General features: G+C 39.1%; 1 protein-coding gene across 1 annotated transcript in view; it reads right to left on the bottom strand.

Moving 5' to 3' along the window:
* LOC132816931 (serine protease HTRA3-like) overlaps positions 1–21171 on the bottom strand; it is a 39857-nt gene that overhangs the window by 17636 nt on the left and 1050 nt on the right. The window contains exons 2-6 of the mRNA XM_060826959.1: positions 13600–13699; positions 11823–12048; positions 8807–9001; positions 4537–4569; positions 4073–4187 (exon numbers count right to left, since the gene is read on the bottom strand). Coding sequence (XP_060682942.1) covers positions 4073–4187; positions 4537–4569; positions 8807–9001; positions 11823–12048; positions 13600–13699 — 669 coding nt within the window. The remainder of the gene's footprint in view (positions 1–4072; positions 4188–4536; positions 4570–8806; positions 9002–11822; positions 12049–13599; positions 13700–21171) is intronic.

A 21171-nucleotide genomic window follows, 5' to 3' on the forward strand; every position in this document is an offset into this window, starting at 1 on the left:
CAACTTATTCTCTCAAGGATAACCTATGTCAGCTTCCACATACATAGTGCGCACGAAATGGGAAAATGACTGACCACACATAAAATGGACAGAGTGATTGTTATTCTTCTGTTGGAGCAGGGGATGGGTTTTGGGTTTTGGGTTTTGGGTTGGGGTAGGGGGGTGGGGGGGGGGGGGGGGGGGGGGGGGGGGGGGTAGGAGAGAGGGTCCGTGTGTGAATCATGTGAGGACCTCAACAGCACTGATCAGTCACTTTTGCAGCACTGGTCTTCTGTTAATCATCTGAAAGGCAGGCAGTGTCCAGCTGTATGGGATATAAATCCTGATCACTAACAATCTTGATCATTACAAATTGATCAAAGGCATCTTTGTGAAGGAGAAGTCATTACAATGATCTTAAACATGGTAGTTGCTGGCCACAATTCATAAAGACAATCCAAGATCCCATAGACTGCACAACAGCTTGGAGATGCCTTCCTCTCACCTTGACCTGGAAGGATTCACCTACGTGCTCTTGAATGCAGTTATCTTTCTTGAGGGGTGGGATGACAAGGTATCCCATGTTCAATCCCCTCCTATATTTGCTGCGCACATTGGAACAAAGTCTGAAAGTCCATGGAGAATCATTCCATGACGTTCCTTGACAGAGTACTCCCATGTTCCATTAGACAGAGGATTATGTTAAACCATCATGGGACAGTAAGGTAAATGCTGATTGCTTACATTACGAAGGCAGCCTTCTGTTTCGGATATTCCCCACAATGGAACCCTGACCAATGGATCCAGCTGTGGCAGAGATTGTGGTCATTGGGTCAGAGGTGCAATGAAGGTGCAGGGAAATCAAGGTGAACAGATATTCTAGCAAGGGGAGGACCAGCAGCAATGTCCAGCAGCATCTGAACAGCTTCTACATCAAGTATTGCAGCTAAAAAGGTCCTTTCAGGATGTATAGAAGACACAGGAGATCCCAGATCCACTGCTCTTAAAACCATTACCACTGAGTAAGGTGCAGTGTCGGTGCAGACGGAGGATGTCCTGGGAGACTGTTACTGAACTACGCCAACTGCTGAAACTGGAACAGAGACTGGAACAAAGTGGGTGGCCATTCGGTTCCATTGGCAGTCAAGGTGACAGCAGCAAGAACTTTTTATACACATGGCACCTTCCAATGATCCATTGTCAATCTGTGTAGGATCTTAAACATTGACTCCACAACTGTATCATGGCTGTTCCTACCGCAGTCCACACCACCTTATTTTGTTACCCGTTGGTAAGGTCAGTGCTGTAGCCGGGCAGATGGATTTGCCAAATCGCTGGCTTCCCTCAGGCACAGCGTGCATCATACTGAGGGCCACATCAGAAGGAAAAAGATTCCACTCCATCAACGTACAAGCCATCTCTGATCATCACCCCAGAGTGGGCTGTGTAATCTTTCCATACTTCACTTTGAACAACTGGGCCAGGCAGAGAGGGGGATGGAATGGATGCTGAACAGCTGGCAGAGAGGCAGCAGCAGTCTTTTGAGGGGGTAGATGAGGACATTCAGTAGGGGAAGAATATTATCTTCACTGTGGTAGGAAGGCTTCAACATTGGGCACAACAAACCAAATAGAACTTAATCTGCACCTGGTTCCAACAGATCTGGGCTGGCACAGTTATCTCATTGACTGTAAATTGGTTTCTCACCAGAAATATATGTTTGTTCCCAGCCATTTGAAGCTTTTGTTTGCTTTTCCTTTACTTTTGCTGTTGCTGTGACTGTTTACACACTGTATCTATTGAAAACAATGGTTCGGTGTTGGGCAATGCCAGATACGGGGAAAGAATGGCACTCCCCTAGACTGGTGTTTTAAGATGAGATGATACTAAGGAAAGATAACTTGTGTAGCTTGGTCCTTAAATTGCACTTCAATAACAAAGGTGTATTTCTGTATTTCTCCATGAAATGTCAACCATAGCAACTGTGTGACTGGACAGGCATTTCTTTTTTGCCCCCCTCCCACAAGGCCACAGTGAGGGAGCAGATCCTTGCTGGCAGGACATGGTCGAGTGTGCAGCTGGCCTTTAAAAATGCTGCCAAAGCCAGAAATCCTGAGAGGTCCCAACAGCAGCAAGCAGTTCTGTCTTTGATGTCAGAAAATTCACCGTGGATCACTGAGACAAACTATCCATCAAACTAAACATAAAATTCAGCCCAATGATGTTTTTTTATATATGCGAGTCACACTGCAATCCACTTTTGGTCTGTGAATATTTTCTTTGGCTAAAATACCATTATTATTACAAGGATGATAAAGGATCTTGGGTATTTTTATGATATAAAGGTGCTATATAAACAGAAAAAATCCTCCTGTTCTGCCATTTAGCTTCAATTGTCCACATTCTTTTCAGATTTTATCTATACAATTTCCCCTTCCAACCTTACTGTGATACTACCATCTCTTCATATCTACACCTGAAATAATTTAGATGTGGCCCCAAGTGGAGCACTGTTATTGCATTGTAACTTTGACAAAGTGTCCAATTCTTAACCAGTTAAAATAAATTTAAACCAGAACATGATAATCTTCCAGAAGAAAATTCACCAAAGACCTCCCAAATAAACCACAATCTCTGTGAAGAGAGAGTGTTTTTGTGGTCAGGTTACTGTCCCTACGAATTATCTAATACTGCAAGAGAAGGATACCAGATACCACTTTCACTTTTCAAGAGCAGATACATTTGTACCAGAACTTGTAACAGAAAGCTAGCACACAACTTAATCAGGAAGCCTAGTGGAATGATGGCCCTTAATTCAAGGGGGTTGGAGTATCAGACTAAGGAAGTCTTAGTACAACTGTACAAGGTGCGAAGACGATATCTGGAGCTCTAAGAGCTGTTTGGGCCCCCCTTTTTTGAAGGGAAGATATCATTTCATTGGAGGCAATGCAGAAAAGGTTCAATAGGATGATCCCTCTAGTGCAGTAATACACATATGAGCAAAGATTAAACAGATAGGGACTCTACTCACTGGAGTTTAGAAGAATGAAAGGTGATCTCATTGAAACATATCGGATTCTTAAGGGTCTTGACAGCGTAAATACAGAGAGGATGTTTCCCCTCGTGGGAGAGTCTATGATCAGAGGGCATAGTCTCACAATAAAGGAGTGCCAATTTAAGACTGAGATGAGGAAGGATTGCTTCTTTCAGAAGGTTGAACTCCTTGCCACAGAAAGCTGTGGGGACAGAGTCCTTGTGAATATTGAAGGCTGAGGTAAATAGATTCTTGATCTCATAAGGAAATTGAGGTTTACGAGGGAAAATGCAGGAAAGTGGACATGAGGAATGTCTGATCAGCCACGACCCTAGTGAATGGCACAGCAGATTCGAGGGGCCGAACAGGCGTATGTCTGTCCCTATTTCTTATGGTCTGACTAATTTTTTGAAACAAGGACTGAATACTTTTACTTCAGGGCAAGTCTAAATCAAAACTACAAATATCTGCTATTAATGGGACGTGAATGCATGGATCTTCCCACAACTGATCAGGATTTTAAAAATGCCACCTCAGTATATTCCTTAAAATACAGCGTATTGAATATGATCTATACATAGATGATTTGAAGGGTGTGTGCACGTGCGTAATTTGTTTCATGTTGCCTTTCAAATATCTGAGGCAGGAAATCAATTTTCTGCCCATTTCTTAAATTCATTTCCTTTTCCCTTTCACATTCCTACTTTGTTTGTAGGAATGTGTGTCAGCTTGTGGGTGATGTTACAAAACAAAAATCAGTCCTACTTCAGACCACACCAGCTCTAAAAAAATGCATACTTATGCTTTTGCATATTTAACCCGTACTTCCAAATTTATATCCAATCTTTTAATTGCAGAATATCCTATGCCTTTTCCTGTATTATCATTCAAAACAATTGCTTCCTGCTATAGCCTGGGGTGTCACGTTTCATACTTTTATAGCAGATTTTGCAGCTGTTGGTTTAATTTTCTTGTGGTGATCAAGATTATGCTTTCTTACTGTTATATCTGCCACTTTAGAAAATAAACCAGCTTAGTTGATGCACTTAACATTCTTACCTTTGGTGTGTTTATCGCGAGAGTCAGTAAGAAATATTGCAATGCGATCTGATGGAATTGCAAAGGAAATGCCTGCGGTGACTTTCAGTGTATTTATTCCTATAACCTCCCCGTCCTGTAGAATGATAAATGTTTTAAAAGAAGCTTAAAAATACAAACTCCAGGGTGTATTCCAAATATCATTGATAGTATTTGCTGCTGTTCAATTCAGAGGTTGATATATGCTTTGAAGTTCTGCATAGAACAATTATTTTTTTCAACAGATAAAAACCAAATTCTTAACTCTTTAACAACGTCCAGATGTTAGTATCTAATCTGCTCCGAAGAGCTAACAAAAAAAAAATGGCAAATACACATAAAGCAGATACAATAAAGTTTCATCATGGATGCATTTCTCAAGTACGTTTTAAACAAATATTTTAGTTAAATCATGGAAGAAGTTGAAATGGCATAATTGAGCTTACCAAGTTCACCAAAGGTCCTCCAGAGTTTCCATACTTCAGTAATATGTAGAAAGAAAGCAGATATTGAGTACACATATTGAATGGCTAACGACATTCAATTATACAGATTATTGCACAACATCACTAGAAAGCTACCAATTTAACAGTCTGTGAACTATGACTAAGTGTACTATTATATAGATTACAAACAAGGCAGGTAGTGTACCACTAGGACACTTACATGACATCAGAAACTGGTCTCACTTTCAGTTATCTCCATTGTACTGCCTTAAGTGTAGTTTGTTCACTCATTCATTTCTGTGCATTGAATGTGCAGTAAAAATCAGTAAGCTAGAATCCCAGATTATGTATAACTGTGATATTACAGCAGTGTAAGTAGTCAACGTTGTGAACAAACTTTAAGATATGTCTCAACAAAAATCGAATTGGTGTAATATACTGTATTTAATACAGGAGCTAACATATAGGGTAGCAGCAATCAGACTACATCATACTGGCAGCAGTATTTCACCAAGAAACCACATCACGGTGGCACATCAGGAAGTTGCATTCCACTAAAAATGTGATAATATCTTCACCCTCTTTCAATTATGATTGATCCCCCCATTTTTCTCTTTTTACTACTTCTTCCCAAAGGTAGTGACTCATGGTGGTGTACGAATCTATAAGAGATTACTCTGATGTTTGATTCTACTGGTTATTAGGCATTTACAAATCCTGACAGTTCATTGCACAGACTAACTTTAGGTCAGCACATTTAACATCAATCATCACCTCATTTGATCTTCATAACTAGGCAGCAGATTCCTTATGCAAGACCATTTACTATCATCATAGTTATTAACTTGCCAGAGGACTAATTCCTTTCCCACCCTGCTTTTTTCCAGAACCAATGAAAATTATTCAAAACTATTCCATATTTGAACTAAAATCAAGGAAATTATTCTTAGTCAATCATTGACTTTCATGTCCACAAAGTTTAATCCCCAAAGCTGTTGACCTAAAAAAAACTATCAAAAGACAATGAAAATATTAGTCACCTTTTTGAGCTTATTGGGTATGAATTTTATTGAAAACTACACGCATCTTTTGTGAATCACTAACATGGCCTACATAAATATTTGATGATAACATGCTGTATTAAATATGTAAATTAAAAAAGTGTGTTGACATTTTAGGCACAAGCTTAGACTCCCTACAGTGTGGAAACAGGTCCTTCAGTCCAACCAGTCCACACTGACACTCCAAAGAGTAATCCACCCAGAACTATTTCCCTCTGACTAATGAACCTAACACTATGGGCAATTTAGCATGGCCAATTCACTTGACGGGTCTCTGGCGCTGTGAGACAGCAGTGCTAACCACTGAGCCACCATGCCACCCATTCGTATATCTTGGCATAGCAAAGGTGCCACTGGTGTTTAAGTTAGAACACTGAGCATGAGGAATACACTGTCTTCTTACTGTAATGCTGCTAGCTCTTGTAACAGAGCCTGCTCCACCATTCAACATGATCACAGCTGATCATCCAAACTCAGTACCCTGTTTCTACTTTTCACACATCCACATAAATATAGTTCTTAGGGCTAAATGGATCAAACTACTTCTTGAAAACAATGTTTTGGCCTCAACCAAATTTCTATGATGAATTTCACAGGCTGATTACATAAAGAAATTTCTCCTCATCTCGATCCTAAATGCTACCCTGAAATAACTATAATCCCGTAACCAAGTCAGTGTTTTTTTTTAAAAACGTGTGGAGAGTCCTTGACACTGATCCAGTTTCCTCAGAGCCAGCTCTCAGTGAACAGAACCTCGGACACTCCTTTTTCTATCTGTCAGCCAGGGCTCCCTGACTGGATCAGATTAACAGGCCCAATCAGGGACTTCATTCTATGAGGTCCACCTAGCTCACCTCATTGCAATCACTACATTCCCTGTATCTCGGTCAGCAGCAACATCCTTCCTATGTTTACCTTGTTTAGTCTGGTTAGAGTTTTATAGATTTCGGAGATCACTCTCATTCTTCTAAACTCTACTGATCCAGTAGAGTACTGATCCAGTCATACCTGATCCAGTCCAAACGTTAGAGCCCCCATTCCAGGAATCAGTCTGGTAAAACCTTTGTTACACTCCCTCTGTAGCCAGTACATCCTTCCTCAGAGGAGAGCAAAACCGCACACAGTACTTCACATGTGGTCTCACAAACGCCCTTTAAAATTGCAGTAAGACATCCCTACTCTTGCACTCGAATAGTCTCATTATGAAGGTCTACATACCATTTGCCTTCTTCACCACCTGCTGCTCCTGTGTGCCTACTTTTAGTGACTGGTATCCAAGGACAGCCAGGTCTCTGTGCACCTCCATCTAATCACCATTCAGATAATGATCTGCCTTCCTGACTTTGCCACAAAAATGGTTAACCTCACATTTAGCTACATTATACTTCATCTGCCATGCATTTGCCCACTCAACTTGTGAATTGAATTTATTGTCACATGTACCGAGGCACAGTGAAAAGCTTTGTCTTGCGAGCAATACAGGCAGATCACAGAGTTAAGTAGCACGGATAAGGTGAACAGCAGCAAAACCAAAAAACACAGGTACAGGCAAATGTTAAGAGTTTGTTGGTCCATTCAACATTCTAATAATCATAGGTTAGAAATGGTTTCGAACAGCTGGTGTGCGTGTTCAGGCTTCTGTACCTTCTCACAGTGAAGCATCTCTACGTCCTTCTCACAGCACACCCTCCCACACAGTTGTGTTGTCTGGAAACATTACACGTCTAAATCATTAATATATATTTTGATTAGCAGGAGCCCATGCACTGATCCTTGCAGTACCACACTAGTCCACTGCCTGCCACTTGGGGGAAAAAAGCAGCCATTTAATACTGCTGTTTCCAGTCTGCCAACCAATTCCCTATCCACGTCAGTACATTAGCCACAATCCTACGTGCTTTAATTTTACATTGTAATCTCTTAACTAAGCCTTCTGAAAGTCCAAGTAAACACCATCAGTTAGCTCCCTCTGATCAGCTCAACCTGACATATCCTCAAAAAACTCCAGTAGATTTGTCAAGCACGACTTCCCTTTCGTAGATGCTGATCCTGTTTGACCCTTTCACTGTTTTCAAGTGCTCAGCTGTTAAATCTTTTGTCATAGATTCGAACATCTTCCTCATATCTGATTTCAGGCTACCCACTCTAGTAGGTTTTCTCTTTTCATAAATCGAGATGATACAGTAGCTACCCTTTAATCCACAGGAACTGTTTTAGAGTCTGTAAACTCTTGAAAGATGACCATCATTACATCCAATTTCTAGGACCAGACGTTGACAAATCCTCAAAGCCTGATTAGTCTGTCTTTAATTCTATCAATTTCCCCGACACCCCATCTCTGCACTAACTACGATCTACTTTGGGTCCTCCCTCTCACTGCACCACGTGTTCCCCAGCATTTATAGTCTCCTTTGTGAAGGAAGAACCAAAATACATATTTAAATTTGTCTGCCATCTGTTTGTGACCCATGAAAACCTCTCCAATTTCTGACTTTAAAAGGACCTACATTTGTCTTTTTCTCTTCACACACCTTTGGAAGCTTTCAGAATCAGTTTGTCTGTTCTGCCCAACCTCACACTCAGACTTGATTTTCTTCCTCCTAATCAATACTTTTGTCCTCTTCGAGTGAAATCTAAACTGTTCTCAAAATTTCAGATCTGTTGGGGTTTTTTAAGCCAAATTTGTCTGCCTTTTCCTTGGATCTTACACTATCCCTATTTTCCCTTGCTAGCCATAGTCAGGCCATCTTTCCCATTTTTGTTTTGTGTCAGACAGGAACGAATAATTATTACAGTTGCTCCAACGCACATTTTTACTATTGACTGTCCACCGCTATCCTTCTGAAGTAACGTTCCTCAATTGATCATAGCCAAGGATAATTGAATTTTAAAGCAAACCAATTAATGGATATGTGGAATGGGATAACCTTTCTGGAACTTGGTTACTATTGAGAACCAGGAAGCATTTATAACTTGTCCTGGAGATTAAATAAGCAGCATAAAAGCTCATGTCAGAGTGCACAAAACATGCTACATGAACTGGCCCATTATCACTTTATTTCTTATGTTCTCAGTTTTCGCTAACAAACACAGCAACTGTTTTAGTGTGCGTGGCGTAAGTGACCTGCCACAACAACTTGAACTAGACTAATGTCACTCCATCCCAATGTATTTCACACAGTGAAAAGATCTCGATACAATGTACTTACATTGATGATGGCATCTGTCTGAATGTAGTCCATATCTGAATCTCTGAGACCCAGCTCTCGTCCATCCCGTTGAGCAGAGCTGACAATTCCAGTTGTTACAGTATTTTGCAACGCAAAAGGGCTCCCAATAGCAACTACAAATTCTCCTGGCCTGAGGTCGACAGACTGACCTAGTGATAGTACTGGTAGCTTTTTCTGCAAAATATTAAATTAAAGCTCAGAATGCAATCTTACCAAATAGCGTCTGGTTTGTCAATGTGACACAGAAGTAGCTTTTTCTATGCAAAGTTGTACTAACAGTCTGGATATCATAATGGCATTTCACTCCTTATGCCAGAGACAATTACATTTTAACCTTACTACATTGGTTTTGAAGCAGTCCGGGAGGTCAAGAAAGTGAAACTTGCTGAAACACAAGGTCTTTCCTTTTTGTAACATCACAAAATATTTTGCAGCTTTAAATATGCACAGCATATTTATAGGTTTAAATATCTAACTGCGCTACAACCTAAACAAAGTAATATGACCGGGTACTTGATTCCAGTTGTGAGGAATGCATTTGTAATTTACACAGACCAGATCATTGTAAACTCACTTTCTCACTTGTGGAATAATGTTGAAATTCTAACAACATTTATCTATATCCTTAGCTGCATTTTGGTCGTGCACAACTACTAAGATTTATTTCAGCTTGTAAAATAAGACTTGATTTTGTTTGCCATTATCTATCCTAGTTACAGAAGGAAACACCTTACTGAATTGGCTGGCTGAATTTAAGACTCCATAAAAAACTTTCTCCAAGTTTGCACATGTTGTAATGTTTTGCAGTTAAAGTTTCCCAATATTGGACTAATGAAAATACGGACATGTGGACATTGAGGGCACCAATACTGGTGTTAATTGATCTCATGAAATAATTCAAGGCCAGCTTATTCACACGGTATCACTGAACTTCTGGCGATCATCTTGAAGCTAAATGTGGCAGCAACAGAACCATGTTATCGAATGGTAGCCTTGCTTTGTAGGTCCCACTGCTATGTGTGCTGCAGTAATTAGCCTCTCCCTTTTGAAATATCCTTCAAGTACAGCTGCAGTAGAGCTAACAAAAAGAGTGCTGCCTTGCCTATAAAAATGTTCCTGTGATCAACTGACTAAGAAATGTTTCAAGTCTAAGAAGGTATTTCAAGATATATACATTTACACATTGTTACACCCTGAATAGCTCTAGCACTAAGTTTCATGCAGCAGTGTGTCATGTAACTTTTCATTGAACGCACAACAGGTCTCAGCTATTTGTGTTTAGATCACCATATACGATAAATGTGCTAAGCAAAGCAATACTCGCTCCTTAGACGTCAATATTTTCTAAACCGGAAGAGGCTTCAGAAATCTGAAGCTCAAAGGGAGTTGGGAGTCCTAGTTCAGGATTCTCTTAACTGAAAGTGTGTTGCTGGTTAAAGCACAGCAGGTTAGGCAGCATCCAAGGAATAGGAAATTCGATGTTTCGGGCATAAGCCCTTTTTTACCCAGGATTCTCTTAAGGCTAACATGCTGGTCCAGGTGGCAGTTAAGGAGGCAAATGCAATGTTAGCATTCATTTCAAGAGGGCTAGAATACAAGAGCTGTTCTGCTGAAATTGCATAATTCTCTGGTTTAGATTGCATTTGGAATATTGTGAGCGGTTCTGGGCCCCATATCTAAAGGAGGATGTGTCGGATTTGGAGGAGTTCCACAGGAGTGCTATAAGAATGATCCTTTTAATGAAGAGCTTGACATATGAGAAGTGATTGAAGATTCAGGGTCTGCACTCGATAGAGTTTAGAAGAATGAGAGAGGATCTCATTGTAAATTTACAGAATATCGAGAGGCCTGGATAGAGTGGATGTGGAGGAGATTTTCTCATTAGGATAGACAAGGAGATGAGGGCACAACCTCCGCGTTAAGGGATGATCCTTTAGAACAGAGAACAGGAGGAATTCCTTCAGCCAGAGGAAGCTGAATCTGTAGAATTCATTGTTGGGGGCTGTGGGGCAAAGTCTGAGTGCATTTAAGTCAGAGACAGATAGGTTCTTGATTAGTAAGGGGATTTCAGGTTATGGGAAGAGGACAGGAGAATAAGGCTGAGAAACATTTCAGCCATGATCAAATAGTAGAATAGACTTGATGGGCCAAATGGCCTAATTCTATTATAGTGTACTCAGAACTGAAATTTGGCAATCGACACCTTTCTATAATGGTAGATTTTACTTTGGAATTGGATGTCTTGCTGTTTAGGTAATGGACCCGAGATTAGTCTTACAAGCCAGGGCAAAGCAAGGCACAACAATTCAGCAATCGGTTTTACATCCCACTCTATTCATTTTGACACAGTAGTCATTAGAAAACCAAAAAATAAAATCAGGAGGGGTTTGCCTAAAACATCTGGATGCTGCTTGACCTGCTGTGCTTTTCCAGCACCACACTCAGCTCTAATCTCCAGCGTCTGCAGTCCTCACTTTCCCCTGGAAAAACTAACTGTTGATTTGTTACTACTTATTTCATGCGACCACCAGAAAGCAATTTCATCCCTACTGGTTTTATTCTTTATGTGTTCTGACCGAATACAACATATCAGAACAAAGACCCTTTCTCACAGGTAACTGTGTCAGTCTTATCTTCTGTAAGTTTATCAGTACTCATTAGCAAAGAAATTCAGAATAGGAAGATGGTTGGCATGGGAAATGAACAAATCATGCTGAAGCAATGGGAATTTGTTGAGGAGAGTGATTTTCTCAAGTGCCTGGTTAATATATTTCAAGGATCAGACTCTGTACTGGCCTGGTTTTGGATCTGACTTGCAAGGAATTGACAGTGTCATTTAGTGCACACTAATGTATTTTTAAATGTAATTCTTCAATATGGGCACTTTGTTAATAAGAACAATGTATGTCAAAGAAAATTGTAAAAAAGTTAAATGGTAGAAAATGTAATTTTTGGCTTTTTACATTAACCAAAAAGAGTATGAGATTTCACTTACCTTAGGATTAATCTTTATTGTTGCTATGTCTGATTTCTTGTCAATATCTTTTATTGTTGCTTCATAGTTTTTCCCATCATGAACTTGCACCTTTAACTGTTGCTGACCTGACATTATAGTGTTGCTGGACACTACAACATGAGCATTCGTCACAATTAGCCCGCTATCTGATATTATAAAGCCAGAGCCACTAGACAATGGGACATTTCTTCTCAATAGAGGATGCCTGTATTGGAGGAATAAAATTGAAAAAAGGATGACAGATTCTCTGCAAACTTCAGAGTGCAAAATAAACTTTCTTCATTGCCAATGATGTCTATGTTCTTAGGAACATTTTAACTGATTAGATTAGATTCCCTACAGTGTGGAAACAGGCCCTTCGGCCCAACAAGTCCACACCGACCCTCCGAAGAGTAACCCATCCAGACCCATTTCCCTCTGACTAATGCACCTAACACATTCCTGATGAAGGGCTTATGCTCGAAACGTCGAATTCTCTATTCCTGAGATGCTGCCTGGCCTGCTGTGCTTTGACCAGCAACACATTTGCAGCGACAATTTAGCATGGCCAAGTCACCTGACATGCATATCATTGGACTGTGGGAGGAAGCTGGAGCACCTGGAAAAAACTCATGCAGACACGGGGAGAATGTGCAAACTCCACATAGACAGACAGACAGACAGTCACCCGAGGCTGGAATTGAACCTGGGACCCTTGTGCTGTGAGGCAGCAGTGCTAACCACTAACCACGGTGCCACCCCAACTGATTAGAAGAATAAAACTAAAGAAGAATACAATTAGGATACATTCAATTTCCACTGTGACCATCTATTTTATTATTTAAAAATTGTATATTACCACAATTATAATCTCAAAGAAGATAGGTATTATCACTGACACTTCTATACTGCTATGGTGGTCTTGCATAACCTTTCACTCACTGTGACAGCCAAAATGACAATAGTTAAAGAGTAAAATTAAAATTCATGTTGGGAACAGAATAAACAAACTGTATTAAACAGCTGATTGGTGGAGTTCACAGAAACAAAACAAAAATCCTTAAGAGTGAAACCTAGCTGAGAGTAAATCCATGTGCACAGCTTACTTCAAAAGGCTCTGGGAATAAACTATTAACTCATCGGTTACAGCGCAAAGTGAACTGTCAATGTTTTTTAAACAATTATTCCCTGTTAGTCAGTCATCGCCCACCGTCACTATAGAGCTATTGCAGAAATAACAGAGCCATTTGTAAAGATTGGTACAAAACAGTATCGTTGAGCTTCAAGAAACTGGAAATAAATGGTTTCGGGAGTCAATAATTTCTCGCACTTTATAATGAAGGGAAACCCTAAACCCACTCAAAACAAGGTCAGTTGTCCAGTTAAATTTTTGAGGAAATGATCCAGAAAATGAAAGCTCAAATTCCAAAACAATTGTTCAAGAATCTTAATTCAGTTTTAAAGCTCTGAAATAAAGTGATGGCATTCAGAGAGATAAGTATGAAGCTACTGGATGGTTATTGTAAAAAGCCAATTGACTCAATGAAGTTCTTTAAGCCAGAAAGGCCATGTTTATTCCTGACTCTTGTACCACATCAACAGGGTACACTGGTAGTTCAAGGTGATCATTATCACATTCTCAGAACAACTAGCAAAGAATATTTGTGGGCAGTGTCCATGTTTCAAGTAAGAGGTTTTAAAATTAAGTGAATCCATGCATGCTGTATAGTATCTTACATTTGTAGTACTCCACCTGCATCATTATGGTCAGACTTACCTCAAAAATAGCTCTATGTGAACAACTGCAGGAGCAATTTTCTCCACCACATCAGCTATAAAATTAAATTTATATCGCGGGCTGTTTGGATGTGAATGACCTATACTACGCAGAAGAAATTATGCATATTATTTATAAAATTTGAAACATTTAAAATTTGATACAATCATATAAACAAAGTCAGAGAAATGAATTCAATAATTTTAAAGTGTTCTCAAATATACATTTCAAACTTTCAGAAAATATCACCATAATAGAGTGTAAAATACCAACATTAACTATTGATATAGTAACAAATCATCTGAGTTACTGTCTATTTATATTATACCAGAATAGTTTGTTAGATATCATTGACAAAAATATGTCAAGGGGCATAAAACAGTTCATGGTAACAGTGATCCAAGTGTAATTCTGGATAACCACCATGATTAAAGGACATAAGTACATTGGTAAACCTCAAGAATGATCAAAATCTAGAGAAAAAAAAAGATTTTTTTCCATGGACTAGTGGGTGTGTGGAACATACTATAGGAGTAATGGTTAAAATGGCAATTATCTTATTTTTAAAAATCCCAACAAAGCTCTGGTTTAGAATTAGGATTGGAGGTTTAAAGGATAAGTACAGCCACAGATAATCAGATATGTTACAGTGCCATGTCTCCAAAATGACTGGTGGCACGGAAACTTCGTCCTTGTACTAGAAATAGTTGGCATTGATTACAGGTCGGAATGTTAAATGGAGGTCTTCAAATTTCACTTGGTTCACCTTCAGAGAGTAGTCAAACATTGCAGAGAACCGTTATCTGTTAAGTTTACTTAGCAGAGGTAATGCTAATTAATGTATGTGCATAAATTGTTTTTGTGTACTTTTTATAAATGCTCCATAAATAAAATTTATGAAAATTCAGCTTTTATATTAAGTTAAACCATTTTTGCCAAGTTTATTAAACCAGGTTTGTCTGTCCTTTGTCATATCCCTCAAGAGATCTTTTACAGATGTCATCATGTCAATATAACACAGGAGGCCTTTCAGTTCAAAGTCTATGCCAACTATGTAATGCATTTGAAGCAGTCCCATTCATTCTTCTATTCTTATAGTCCGCAGGTTTAAGTTTCCATCCAACTTTTGAAACCACTGATCATCTCTATTTCTATTACTTTCCAAGGTAGCAGATTCCAAAGGTCATTACCATTCACCTCATAGATAAGTTTTTTTTTCCTTCATATCCCCACTATATTTATCATCCAGAAGTTTGCATACGTCCCCTTAGCGCTTGTACCATAAGCTAAATGAACAGCTTGTCTTTCTCTACATATCTAAGCCTTTCACAATCTGGTGCTCCTCTACCAATCTCCCCTTTGCTCTAAGGAAAACAACTAGGTTCTCCCAACGAGCACAGGGAAGGTCCCTCGATCCTTGAAACACCCTCCAAAGGGCCATCACACAACAGGATCAGTCACAGCTGAAATTCGCATCGTTTTTGAAGAAAACTAGAAGTCAGAACTGTAACTCCTGGATGATTCACACCTTTCTGAAAGTTAACACATTGAAATGGGTTTTCCCAAGTCAAATACTCCATAGACAATGAGCTGATTGAGAGATATACAGATGCGACCTTTCTCTATGGCTGCTTCTGAGTAGCAAAACCATGGCACAGAACAAAAAGGGATTTGGAAGGAAAAACTTGAAAACACCCTCTGCCTGCCTGAAAAAGATCAATGCTTAGATTTTTTTTAAAAAGCACTTGAAATCAATGACCCTTCACTGAGAGATCCAAGATCTCTGCAAATGTCACTCATCAAGAAAAAAAACAGGCTGACTAAACCACTGGGACTCCGTTTTCCCACAACTCAAAAAGACTCTTTAAAAAACACATTAGCCATGACTGCCTACCTGTTCTTGCCCAAATGGACACCCTCCCTCCCACCATTTTTTATTGTTATGTGCGTATGTTGGATTTTGTATCTTCCTTATTTTTGAAATAAAGTAATAAAAAATCCACTCTCACGCAAGAAAACCTTGGAATCAGCTTTGCCTCATTTGGTTAAACTTGATCAACAAGAGGTAGAAAAGAAGAGATAGCTATGTGCTATAAAGGAAGTTAAAATATTTGTTGTGACTGACTTGGGCGGGGGGGGGGGAGAGGGGCTTTTAAAAAGAGAGAAGAACCAATCACCCCTCCTCAATTCCTACATTGAACCACTAGTCACAGCACATGAACACCATTTCCTACCATCCTCTAACCTAAAGGACCATTTACCATCATTCTTTTATTTCTGTCCTGAAGCTCTTTTTTCCCTACATTGACACTGACCCTCCTACTCCATGAGCTTCAATTTTGGTCTTCTCCCTAAAAATCACCCAATGTTCTGTTACAGTTGCTCTTATCAATTCTTGGTTCCACTTTCTCCTGACTCAACCCTCTAACCTAGTGCTAAGCCGCTTTCCAATTTTCAAGTTCTACTTTAGACCACCCTTTGTTCTGCTCCAATAACTGAACTAAATCTTATGACTTATATTGGATTTTATTCAAAACATTCCCCAAAAGAGACTTGGTCCGCATGGCACACCTCATTCTCAGCAGCAGATTCAGCAGTCCTTCCTCTTTCATTGGACCAAGAACATACTGGTAAAGGTAGTTATGAACACTCCATTATCCCAAACTAGTTTGTTAAAGACCCAAAATCTTCAGTTTTTTTTTTACATAGCCCTAAATTTGTTGCAGATTTGCTCTTTTAATTCTTCAATACTATAGAATAATCTCAGTAACATGATCATATTTTTCCTGTTTCTCAACTGTAGCCAAATAAATGTTGTCTTTGACCTAGAAGACATGCTCTTTCTAATACTACAATATGTCAAAGGCCTTTTCCTTTATAATATTTTAAAGATTTTATGTATTGGTATAGACCCCTCCTTTGACCATTGGTGTTATCTGTAGAAGCCACAGAGAAGTGTGTATTTGGGCATTTCAGTTTTTAAAGAGATAAAAACAGAAAGTGCTGGAAAAACTCAACAGATCTGGCAGCATCTGCAGAGAAACAGAGTTAATCAAGCTCACTGTGACTCTTCTTTAAAAGTCCAGAGTTTTTAAAGAGTTTCGAGTCAGATTTCAAACTAGTGGCATATGGGTGTTGTGATATTTTTGCAAAGGGGTTAAATATTAAGTCAGCCTTTCCAGAAGCATGACTTTGAGGCCAGTGTGTAATAGAGAGCAGGTGGCTGTAGGACCCTCAGGAGTATCAATGAATGTTTATTTATATAGTGGGAGTTTATGACAGGAGAGAGAAAATCTAAGTTTTAGAGTGAGCAGAATTTAACATTTGTAGTTTAAAAGAAAAACAGATTAATAAACCGTTGGGTTCAGTTAAAGTGAAACCTGACTGGGTTTAGGAGATTGTTCAGAGTAATTAGGAAATAAGTTACTTTAGTTAACAGTTTGGGTTGTGAAGCATTCGGAGGAGGAGTGATTGGTTAGAACTCTGCAGTTAAAAACCTGAGAAAGTCTAAGCTCTCAGTTGTGAATAGTCAAGGTAAAGGCCTCACGGCTCGCAGGACAGGTACTGAAAAGCAGCAGTAGAGTCAAATCTACGGATCAGACAGGCGAGGAAAAGTACTCTGGATTTTGGTTAGCTGTAATGCGATAGTGTTAGGGCGTTCATAAGACTACTTACTTTACAGTAGGTTTGAGATCTTTCAAACTGTAATTGTATCTAGATAGCACGAGTTTAATTGATGTTATTCTGTGTAATACATGTGTATTAATGTTAAAATCGAATCTGCAGCCTAATGTGCTTACATTTCTGTGAAAAACATTGTTAACTTTTTCCAAAAAGTAAACAATCCAGCCAAACTTCATTCTGGGTTCTGACATGACCCACAGTAACATCAGCTGGGATCATGACAACATACTATCTAAAACCATAGAGTAGTAGATCAGATTGCTAACGCATTTGAAAAGGACTTGTCAGTAAGTCCAGGTATCTCCTCCTTAAAAAAGGATTTATTTGCACAAAGCATAGAAGGTGTAAAGTTAATTCAAGAAAATGAATGTTTTTTCCAAACAGATACTGAATGGAGATGATAACCCAAAAAAAATTTATTAAAATTTAAAATTAATACAATGATGCCAGCCCAGCAAAAGTTAAAAACCACATTTTACATTTTACTGGTCAGCATAAGGGCAGGACCAAAAGACATAACTGCATCATGGCATAACTACAGCAAATGTTTTAGTAGCACATTTTAAAAGCTGTCATTTGTTCAAAAAGTCAAACAGAAAACTGCTGTCTCAAGATGCTTTCTATACTGAAATATTGAACTCCAAAGCAGCAATACCTCCATTTAATGGTTACGGAGACATTTCACACAGCTACTCTAGTATATGCAAATTCTCCTTGGTCTTCGGTATCCAAATATTTTTATATCTACTACTTAAAAAGTGGACTACAAAATTATGATAGAATTTAATAGCTTTGCACATCATGATGTTAAATATAAAAAGCAAGAAAATAACACTGGATGTGTGTTTTAGTTAGGCTACAATTACATATAGATTAGATTACTTAGTGTGGAAACAGCCCTTCAGCCCAACAAGTTCACATCGATCCTCCGAACAGCAACCACCCAGACCCATTCCCCTACATTTACCCCTTCACCTAAAACTACAGGTAATTTAGCAAGGCCAATTCACCTAACATGCAAATTTTTGGGCTGTGGGAGGAAACCGGAGCACCCGGAGGAAACCCACGCAGACACGGGGAGAATGTGCAAACTCCACACAGATAGTTGCCTGAGGCGGGGATTGAACCCGGGTCTCTGGCACTGTGAGGCAGCACGGTGCCACCCCAATGTACCCCTAAAGTATAGTATAGTAATGTATCCCTAAATTCCAATCACCTCTGCACAGAAGACAATGATGGCAACACAAAGGATATAGTGAAAATTAATGAGAATAAATATCAGAAAAACAAACCGTACATAAGAAAGATTTGACTTTTTTTACTTGCACTAAACGAGCGGACAATACCCGGCTATCGTTAGGGAAGGTAAAAGGCAGAGCCTAGTGGGACCCTCATTTGCTGGCACACACAGGTATGTTTTTCAGTAGAGATTATTGACCACTCTCCAACTTAGTGATCCTAAATTCAACTGTTACACCTCAATCAGCTCCCCATATAGAGCAAGATGCATTAGCCACTAGGTCATCAGAGGAATATTATTTACTAAAAGTAACAATTAAAACTTGACTGTTCCAGGCCTCAAGTTCATTTTAAAAAATACTATTTTTGATGTTTCTATGATTTTTTTTTAAAAAAAGATGGCTTGGCCAACTTGAAGAATTTGATTCTATCATTCCAAGAAGATTACTCAAACATTACTGCACTTATTTAAAACTCAATCTGATAGATGTTTTTCATCTTTGTATAGATTATGTTATGACTTCTTGAAGTCATTTTCTAGTTAGTGTATATGATTTTAAGGTTTTTATGAGCAAAAGTCTTAAGGTGTATGAATAATTTAGTTATAAGTCATAATAAAAATATTTTATGTATGAATTTTTTTTTCTCAAGTCATTTGTTCATAAGATATTTGTGTTTCATTCTATTGACAGATATAAACGATTCTTGTGAATTGTTGGAGTTTGTTCAAGACTGGTCATTTTACATTGGCTTCTTGAAAGGGAATTGTTGTGTCCCTCCAAACTATGCACCATCCTGATTCGGATGGATGTCACCATTCCTTCATAGTCAGGAGGTAAAACTTTGAAATTGCTTTCTTTACAGCACTCTGGGTACAGATACATTTTATGGACTGTAGTAGCTCAAGATGGCAGCTCTGTCAATCCTTGAAGGGCATTTAAGATACGTAATAAGTAATTGCCGTGACACCAATTCTTCCGTTGTCATAAGTAGATGAAACAAAAGGAAATGTTACGATTTCATTACAGTGGGAATAGTCAGCAGGGTACTTTTTGATTGTAGTGCCAGGGTTCCAAAATGAGGAATATAATCAGCATTAATAAGTGAAGGCCTTATTTAATATAAACTCTAGGCCATGATACAAATACTTCATTTTTTTTTAAAAAAAAGGTGTATTGTAATAATCTGCAAAACAAAAATTGAGGTCAATTCAGAAATATTACACTCTTAGAGCCCACCAATTTTAAGAAATGTAATGACTTTGATAAAATTTTATTTTAATTCCTTCCTGGGATATCAGCATCAGTGGAAACACCAAATATTTTTTGCACATTCTAATTGCTTTTGAGAAGGTGCTGCTGAGCTGCCCTCTTGAACTACTGTGATGCACACAGTATAGATTCACCTATAGATTCACACAGTATAGATTCACCTATTCCACATTTTCGACCCAGCTACTGTGAAGCATCATTGATGGAGGTCCAAGTCAGAATATTGTGTGAGCAGTGCCTGAATTGCTGACTGGATAATTACAGTCAACCCTGAGATTAATAGATATATTAAGTGTCATATCCAGCAGGAAAAACTTCTTAAAGCAAGAATTAATAATTGGAAATAAGTGTAATGGAGCTCCATTTGAAGGATCGAAGACAGATTGGACCTTTACTTGTCATCTGTGATGTTTTACCTGCTTTTCCTTCTGGTTAATTTAACCCACTTACATTCAGGTAGCTGTTTCCAACCCCAATCTGACAACTTTGCTCTTTGAAAGTGCAGTGAGCAAAACTTTAACAATTTCCCTACAGAAGATTTTCCTGATGAGGAGTGATAATCTTGATCCTATTCCCTTACTTCTCCAACCTTCTCCAGCCCTACAACCTTCTGAGATAGTCACACACCTCGAACTCCAACCTGGAGAACTTAATTGGTGGCCATACCTTCAGTTGCCTAGATTCCAAGCTCTGGAATTCTTCTCCTAATCAGAGTCATAGTCACAGAGTCAGAGATGTACAGCATGGAAACAGACCCTTCGGTCCAACCCATCCATGCCAACCAGATGCCCCAATTCAATCTAGACCCACCTGCCAGAACCCAGCCCATACTCCTCCAAACCCTTCCTATTCATATACCCATCCAGATGTCTTTTAAATGTTGCAATTATACCAGCCTCCACCACTTCCTCTGGCAGCTCATTCCATACACGTACCACCCTCTGTGTGAAAGTTGCCCCTTCAGTCTCTTTATATCTTTTCCCTTTCACCCTAAACCTACGTTCTCTAGTTCTTGACTCCCCCCAACCCTTTACTATTTATCCTATTCATGCCCCTCATGGTTTTATAAACCTCTAAAAAGGTCACTCCTCAGCCTCCAACGCTCCAAGGAAAACAGCCCCAGCCTATTCAACCCCTCCTTATAGCTCAAATCCTCCAACCCTGGCAACATCCTTGCAAATCTTTTCTGAACCCTTTTGAGTTTCACAACACTCTTCCGATAGGAAGGAGACCAGAATTGCACACAATATTCCAACAGTGGCCTAACCCATGTCCTGTACTGCTGCAACACGAGGAAACCCTGGAAGCCAGTCTTCAGAAATACTTCATTTGTTGTAAATAACTGAAACATCTAGTGGCTGTGAAAGATGCTACATAA

Source organism: Hemiscyllium ocellatum, chromosome 1 (assembly GCF_020745735.1).
Source record: "Hemiscyllium ocellatum isolate sHemOce1 chromosome 1, sHemOce1.pat.X.cur, whole genome shotgun sequence".
Classification (NCBI taxonomy): domain Eukaryota; kingdom Metazoa; phylum Chordata; class Chondrichthyes; order Orectolobiformes; family Hemiscylliidae; genus Hemiscyllium; species Hemiscyllium ocellatum.